The sequence below is a fragment of the Lycium barbarum genome, chromosome 1 (genome assembly GCF_019175385.1).
Source record: "Lycium barbarum isolate Lr01 chromosome 1, ASM1917538v2, whole genome shotgun sequence".
In the NCBI taxonomy this organism is placed as follows: domain Eukaryota; kingdom Viridiplantae; phylum Streptophyta; class Magnoliopsida; order Solanales; family Solanaceae; genus Lycium; species Lycium barbarum.
The window spans coordinates 138799969-138808293 of NC_083337.1; the positions used below are offsets into that span (position 1 = coordinate 138799969).

Consider the following 8325-nt stretch of genomic DNA (forward strand, 5'->3'; position numbering starts at 1 on the left):
TACCCCGGGATTTTTACGTTGAAATCTATTGCGTATCATCATCTTACAAGTAAATAAAACTGAAAATTTCACGTCAATTTGGGGGAAAATCGAAATTGAATGGGATAAAAGGACGTCCGCATAGATCTCGAAAAAATACGCAAGTTAAAAAAAAAAAAACGGGTAAAACGGACGTCCGAGCGCAAAGTTATGACCATCTAAAGTTTGACGACTTTACAACTAGTTTTTGTCCCTATATTTTTTAGAATTATATTTATATTCAAAATAAAGTTATGTCTTGATTAAAAAATAACACGCTTAAATCAAAATCTTAAAAAATAAAACACCCTAAAGTTTCCAAACAAAACTTACTTCGGGTACCTTTTCAACCCCTAAAATGACTATCCGAACGTCTACGTATCCTTGATGTATTGAGCCTACATTATTGTACACAGAAAAAAAATATCAGGTTCTATATTCGGAGTCTTGACACACGACTAATCATTGGTCAAAGTATGGAAAAAACACTAAGTTTTTTCAAACAAAACTTACTTCAGACACCTTTTCAACCCCTAAAATGACGATCCGAACGTCTACGTATCCTTGATGTATTGGACCTACATTATTGTACGCAGAAAAAAATATCAGGTTCTATATAAAATATTGACGTTTCGGAGTCTTGACACACGACTGATCATTGGTCAAAGTATGTAAAAAACACTAAGTTTTTTCAAACAAAACTTACTTCGGGCACCTTTTCAACCCCTAAAATGACGATCTGAACGTCTACGTATCCTTGATGTATTGGGCCTACATTATTGTACGCAGAAAAAAAATATCAGGTTCTATATAAAATATTGACGTTTCGGAGTCTTGACACACGACTAATCATTGGTCAAAGTATGGAAAAAACACTAAGTTTTTTCAAACAAAACTTACTTCGGGCACCTTTTCAACCCCTAAAATGACGATCCGAACGTCTACATATCCTTGATGTATTGGGCCTACATTATTGTACGCAGAAAAAAATATCAGGTTCTATATAAAATATTGACGTTTCGGAATCTTGACAAACGACTAATTATTGGTCAAAGTATGGAAAATAACACTAAGTGTTGCAAAAAATAAAGTTGGCCAATTTTTTTTTTGTACTGTTTATATACGTAGTATTTTACTGCGTTATACAAAAAAAAAAAAATTGGTACTTCTATAACGCAGTAAAATACTGCGCTATAGCACTTAACGGCTCCGTCTCCGTTAGTGCTATAGCGCAGTATTTTACTGCGCTATGGGTACTTTGATAACTTTTTTTTTTGTTGGGATATTTTGGTTCAAAATGTTTTTTGGGGGGCATTTTGGTTCCGGACTCGACAAAATACCCCTAAGCGAAACACGGAAAATCTACACTCTTCTTATTCGATCCTTTCCAAAGTTCCAGCCACCCACCATATATATATACATTTATTCATTGCTTTTGGCTAAGCTAAAAAAAATTACCTCATTATTTGAACTCCAAGATTCGTTTTTAGAGTTTGAACTTGTGAAGGTTTGAACTCTATGAATGGGTTTGAAACTCTAGCAAATTTTCATAGTTAAATTGTGAAAAGTTTGAACCCATAAATTGTTCATGGAGTTTGAAAGAATGTAGTATATTTTTTTCCTCTCCAGTTTCATTCTCATTGCAAAGACTGACGGGATACACTAAAAGCATCAGTAAAACATGAATACATAACTAGGAGCAACACATTTATCACTAGTCATAGCAATAAGGAAACTAGACCTCAGGGGAGCTAGGAAGGCTCGGAAAGGAGAAAGAAAATGCTAAAGTATCTCGGCCAAGTACCAGCATGCTAATGGCCTAGCTTAGTGAAGCTCGAGTTTAACTAGTGCACATAAATAATGCAAGAAAATTCCTATAGTTAAAACAAAGGTAAAATCGTATAGAAAGAAGATGTTCCTCTTCCCCTCTCAACCCCAAATTCATTCTCATGCACAAAGACTAACAAAATAAAATAAAAGGCATCCATTTCTTCACAAAAAATGAATATCTAATACTTAACATATTTATCACTTATCATAGCAATAAGGAAACTAAACCACGGAGGGGTGCAGAAAGGAGAAAGAAAATGCAAAAGTTTCCTGGCCAGGTACTAGTATACTGATGATCTAGCTCAATAAAACGCCAATTTAACTTATACGCTACTACCATTGTAATTTTTACTTGTTTGTAACAGGTCATGTTTCACGTTAAAGCTCTTATTCATAAAGATGATTGAAGATAAAAAGCACAACACGGGGTGACACCCCGTGAACGACAAACCAGTTAATCGGTTCTTCGCCTGTTTATTGACCCATTTCCTACATATGTGATTACGTATTGCTCAAAGTGATATATAAACTTGACAATGTACTATCCTTTTATCATTCCCATCCATCATCGTGGTGGCCAGAAACAGGTTTGCTAGTCTTCATTTGTGTCTCATTCTGCCTGCCATCCTCCCCCGAAATTTCTTCCAATGACCGCCCTTTCGTCTCAGTCACCAAGAATGTGCAGCAAAATCCAACCATATTTGTGACGGCCAACAGTATCATGGCTTTCTTGATTTTTTTAACGTTCCCATCTTGCGTATACTGTTGTATCCCAAATGCACTAATCATTGCCCCTGCCTTTCCAGAAGCCGCGCTTAATGCGTGGCAAGTGGATCTCACCCTTGTAGGGAACAGCTCCGCGGGGAGAACGAATGTGGTTGAGTTGGGCCCAAAATTGGCAAAGAAGAAAGTTAAACCATAAAGAGTTGCAAATGTCCATTTGTGATCTTCAGTCCTTAGGTAATCGTATTTGATTCCGATGATTGCCATGAAAACAGACATCATGAAGAACCCCATCAATTGTATTCTAAATCTCCCGATTTTTTCAATGAAGAATACCGTGAACCAGTAACCAGGGAAAGTACCGAACAAGGCAATCACGAACATGGCACGCGATGTCTCAAACATTTCCCTTAAAGCGGAAATCGTACTGGCTTTTCTAGTAAGTCCCATGGCTGGAAATATGTCCTTTTGTGTGAGGTTTTGGCTGTAGAAGGCTATGTCTAGCAAGAACCAAGTACTCATTGTACCTATTAAGTGAAGCCCATGGCGCTGGAAGAACTCATTGGAGAGTAAAGGGTATTCATTAGCTGCCTTGAATTGGGCCAACTTATCACCTTCTTCTTGAATTTCAATGTCAAGAACTTTCCCCATGTTAATCGCTGCTTGTTTAGCATTGCCCTCAATAATTGCAGTGTAACGCCCTGTTTCAGGCATCTTCATTCGCCAATAATAGGTAAGAAGAGCCGGAAGAGCCCCGAGCATCAACACGATCCGCCAAACGTAATCTGCCTCGGGCTCCGTGGACAAAATTTCATCCACATCAAACGGTGTACCTCCATATTTCATCAGAAAAAGTTTGGAAATAATCATCGAAACAAGACCAGCAAAAATGATCCCAACTCCTTGCATAGCGAACACTGCAGCAATGAACGCCCCACGAGTTGCCTTATTAGCATATTCGGACATGATCGTAGCAGAAAGAGGATAATCTCCTCCAATGCCAAATCCCAACCAGAATCTGAAGAAACAGAGTGTCCCTATCACAACTTTTCCGTCATACCCAAAGGACAAGCCAGAGGAAAGTGCACAAATGACCATGAGGATTAAAGTGAGTCCATAGACTTTCTTTCGACCGAGTTTATCTCCTAGCCAGCCAAAAACAAGCTGGCCAGATAGAGTACCAACTAGAGCAACTCCACTAACGCAATTGTTAGCTAAGTGAGGCAATTTGCCAGGGGCATGGGTAGTTGGGTCGTAGTAATATAAACGACCTAAAAGTTTGGAGACAGTGGTGATACAGAAGAGATCATATGCATCTGTGAAAAAACCCATTCCAGCAATGATAACGGCGGTGACATGGTACCATTGGGTACGTGCTGTGTCAAGAGCATTGAGCACTACAAGATTGTCTGAGGTCATGTTTTTCGTTCTTTTGTATGATGAGATTGGTTGATGTCTCTAAATCGCTATAGCCTATACGTATATATAGACAGTTATTGTGATTAATTAATTGATGTTTAAGCCTAGGTTCTGTAGCTAGAACAAGAAAATGGTAGAACTATTGGAGAATATCCTTCTACTTTCTTTGCTTAAATCAATAAGAAATTGGTTGATAACTATTGGAGAATATCCTTCTTCTTTCTTTGCTTAAATCAATAATATGCCTCCAACTCAACGCCACCACAAGAAATTTAAACAACGAGGTGACTGCGATGCTTATGCTTACAGTTGATTAAGCTTATTCGGCAATCACTTTGAGATAGACAGGATGAGCAAAAACTTGCTAATTGATCTTGATTTACGACCACTATATTCTCAAAGCTTCAACTTATATATCTCTTTTAGGCCAAGTTGTACACATAATATGTCCGTATTTAACTTTGGGTTTAAGTTATAGATTCTTGACAATGTAAAAGAATTTTTTTACTATTGTGAAATTTAATTGGGTGGAGCAGGTTATTACTCTATTTTTTAGGTTTTGCTATTAAATAAAAGTTACGTGCTGTCATGGGTGTGAACTTATATAACTTGAGGGCAATTTGCGAATTGCGAATCTTTTGGGGTGGTCTTTAACTTTTGCCCCTCAAATTGGAAATTGGTGGTCTTTAATTTTTGCCCTTCGCCTAAAATTCATGGGTTTCGGAATCGAACCCCCGCTCAGTCAAAAAATTTAAAAAAAATCGCAAAATAGAGTTTGAATTTCGCTCTACCCCCTCCGGCAGACTTTGCCTTGAGGAATATTTTTATTTTATTTTACTTTTCAAGGCAAACTTTTAGTTATGCCTCAAGGAAAAGTTCCGCCTTATGGGGCATACTTTTAGTTATGCCTTAATTAAAAGTGTGCCCCATAAGATATAACTAAAAGTGTGCCCCATAAAACATAACTAAAAGTATGCCCCATAAGGCGGAAATTTTCCTTAAGGCATAGCTAAAAGTTTGTCTTATAAGGCGAAGTCTATGCCTTAAGGAAAAGTTTTGCCTTATGGGGCATACTTTTGGTTATGCCTTAACTAAAAGTCTGCCCCATAAAGGCATAACTAAACTATGTCTTAAGGAAAAGTTCTGTCTTATGGGACAGACTTTAGTTATGCCGGATCCGACAAAACTTTAGTTTTTCCTTAAGCCGTGTATGTCGGATCTGGCATACGCGCCCCCCAGTCCTGCCTTGTGAAATTATTTTTTTATTTTATGTTGGGAATAAAAATAAACCGCAAGAATAATATTCCCGGTATTAGTGATAAACGCGGAACACTAACTTATGGTTAAATCAGCAAGAATAAAATGCAGCAATAATGACACCAAGATTTTTACGTGGAAACCCTTCTGAATAAAGGAAAAAACCACGATCAAGAGGAGCAGCTGATATCACTATAGCAAGGAATTTTACACCGTGTAGTAACGAGTACAAATACTCCTAAGACCACTACACCCTCAAAAGAAAAACACTCTTTTGATTTTTCCCACCTCACCACAATATCACTCACACTCTATTTTTCTTCACAGACTAGTTTCTTACAGTCTATGGAATACCTCACTTTGCTCTCACTCAGATGTATTGTCTGAGATTTTGGTGTGTCTACAAATGATAGAAGGCTTCCCTATTTATAGGGATGAAATGAACCTATTGATGTCATTTGTGACTCAAGCAAGCACTTGACAATTTGTCAAATACAAGGAAGAAGTTTTCTTCCTTAAAACAAGGAATATGTTTTCTTCCTCAAAACAAGGGAAATGTTTTCTTTCTTAAAATGAGGGAGATGTTTCCTTCCTCAAATTATGGGATGGACCCAACAAATCTCCCCCTCCAGTCCCATACACCTGAAGGAGGGTATATTGGCTTTTAGTTTGAGTGCATGCCGACAAGTTCTTTGCACAATTCGAACTTGTCTCTCGGTACCACCTTGGTCAGCATGTTTGATGGATTCTCCTTTGTGTTGATCTTCACTAGTCTCAACAGTTGTTGATCAATCGTCTCGCGTATCCAGTGATACCGAACATCAATATGTTTTGTACGGGAATGGTACATGGAGTTCTTGCTCAAGTCTAGAGCACTCTGACTGTCACAATGTATCTTGTACTCTTTCTGTTGGATCCCAAGTTCTTGGAGATAGCGCTTTAGCCACAACATTTCTTTACCAGCTTCAGCGGGAGCAATGTATTCTACTTCTGTTGTAGATAAAGCGACACACTTCTGCAATCTTGATTGCCAAGAAACAGCTCCCCCCTGCAAAAGTGTAGATATATCCTGAAGTAAATTTTCTACTATCAATATCTCCGGCCATATCAGCATCTGTATAGCCTTCCAAGACTGGATCAGCTCCACCGTAGCAAAGACATAACTTCGTGGTACCCTTCAAGTATCTGAGAATCCATTTGACTGCCTCCCAATGCTCCTTCCCGGGGTTAGAGAGAAAATGACTCACTGTACCCACTGCATGAGCGATATCTGGCCGTGTGCATACTATGGCATTTATCAGACTTCCAATTGCTAAAGAATAGGGCACCGCTGACATCTCCCCGATCTCTTCCTTGGATGTGGGACATGTTCTTTTGCTCAACTTGAAGTGATTCGCAAGTGGAACACTAACTGGTTTGGTATTATTCATGTTGAATCTCTCAAGTACCCGATCAATGTACTTCTCTTGAGATAGCCATAACTTGTGATTCTTCCTGTCTCGAGTGATCTGCATCCCAAGAATCTGTTGAGCCGGTCCTAAGTCTTTCATATCAAAAGACTTAGAGAGTTCTTTCTTCAGTTGGTTTATCTTCATTTGATCTTTCCCAACGATCAACATGTCGTCTACATATAGTATAAGAGCAATGAAGGTACGGTCTGGAAGTCTCTTGATGTATACACACTCATCTGCAGTAGTCTTCTTGTAGCCTTGACTCTTCATGCATGAGTCAAACTTCTTATTCCACTGCCTTGGTGCCTGCTTCAAACCATACAAGCTTTTAGATAGCTTGCACACGAGATTATCACTTGAAACCTCAAAACCTTCTGGTTGCTACATATAGATTTCTTCTTTCAAATCTCCGTGAAGAAATGCTGTCTTCACATCCATCTGTTCAACCTCCAAGTTCATACTTGCTGCTAAGCCAAGTATAACTCGGATTGAGGTCATCTTGACAACTGGTGCAAAGATCTCATCAAATTCAATTCCTTTCTTCTGCTGGAACCCTTTGACAACCAACCGAGCTTTGTGTTTCACCACTTGTCCGCTTGCATCCTTCTTTAACTTGAACACCCATTTGTTTCTCAGTGCCTTCTTCCCTTTAGGAAGTTCTACGATCTCATAAGTTTAATTTTTCTGCAGAGATTCTAACTCATCCTGCATTGCTATCAACCATTTTTCTTTATCCTTATGAGACATAGCTTTTTGAAAACTCTCTGGTTCTCCATCTTCAGTAAGCAAAAGGTATTCAGATGATGAGTACCTTTTTTATGGTATATGGCCTCGTTCAGATCTACGAGCAGTTGGAACCATTTGAGAAGAACTACCATCATCTGTGTCGTGTGATGGTTCTGGTGAGGTGGGTTGTGGCTCCCCTTACTCAGCACTCTCTTCTGTCTCCTCATCTTCTTCTGCTTCTGAGTTTTCTTCTGGCACTTCATCATTATTTCTCAAGAACAATTCTGGTGCTTCATTTGAAACTTGAGAACCCTCATCTGACTTCTGAGACATCGTGGATTTTTCAATGTCTTCTATTGTCAAATTTTCGTGAAACACAACGTCCCTGCTTCTGATCACTTTTTTCTCCTTAGGATCCCATAACCTGTATCCAAACTCTTCATTTCCGTAGCCAATGAAAATGCATGGGATAGTTCTCGCATCAAGCTTCTGTCTGAGCTCTTTGGATACATGTGCATATGATGAACACCCAAATACTCTAAGATGTGAGTATGTAGGATCCTTACCTGTCCATAGCCTCTCTGGAACTTCAAAGTTGAGTGGTACTGAAGGTGATCGGTTGATGAGATAACATGCGGTATTGACTGCTTCTCCCCAAAATGGCTTTGGAAGTTTAACCATGTTCAGCATGCTCCGGACACGCTCCATGATAGTCCGGTTCATTCTTTCAGCAACGCCATTGTGCTGAGGGGTGCGTGGTACTGACTTCTCATGTCGAATGCCATATGCTCTGCAATATGCATCAAACGCCTTGGAAGTATACTCGCCTCCATTATCAGATCGGAGACATTTCAGCTTCTTTCCTGTTTCACGTTCCACCAAGATGTGAAATGACTTGAAG

At 39.0% G+C, this 8325-nt stretch overlaps 1 protein-coding gene across 3 annotated transcripts; it reads right to left on the reverse strand.

Annotated features, from left to right (window-relative positions):
- Window positions 1–2251: 2251 nt before the first annotated feature.
- Window positions 2252–6353, reverse strand: LOC132607623 (low affinity inorganic phosphate transporter 4). Of its 3 annotated transcripts, none has more exons than XM_060321778.1 (2): window positions 6335–6353; window positions 2252–3968 (listed from the first exon to the last, which is right to left on the reverse strand). In XM_060321778.1, the coding sequence occupies exons 1-2, from the start codon at window positions 6351–6353 to the stop codon at window positions 2401–2403; spliced, it is 1587 nt and encodes a 528-aa protein (XP_060177761.1). In that variant the 3' UTR covers window positions 2252–2400. The 3 variants fall into 3 exon arrangements, with proteins under 3 accessions (XP_060177761.1, XP_060177726.1, XP_060177799.1); XM_060321743.1 differs by having other exon boundaries at window positions 2252–3980; XM_060321816.1 differs by lacking the exon at window positions 6335–6353 and having other exon boundaries at window positions 2252–4029.
- Window positions 6354–8325: the final 1972 nt, after the last annotated feature.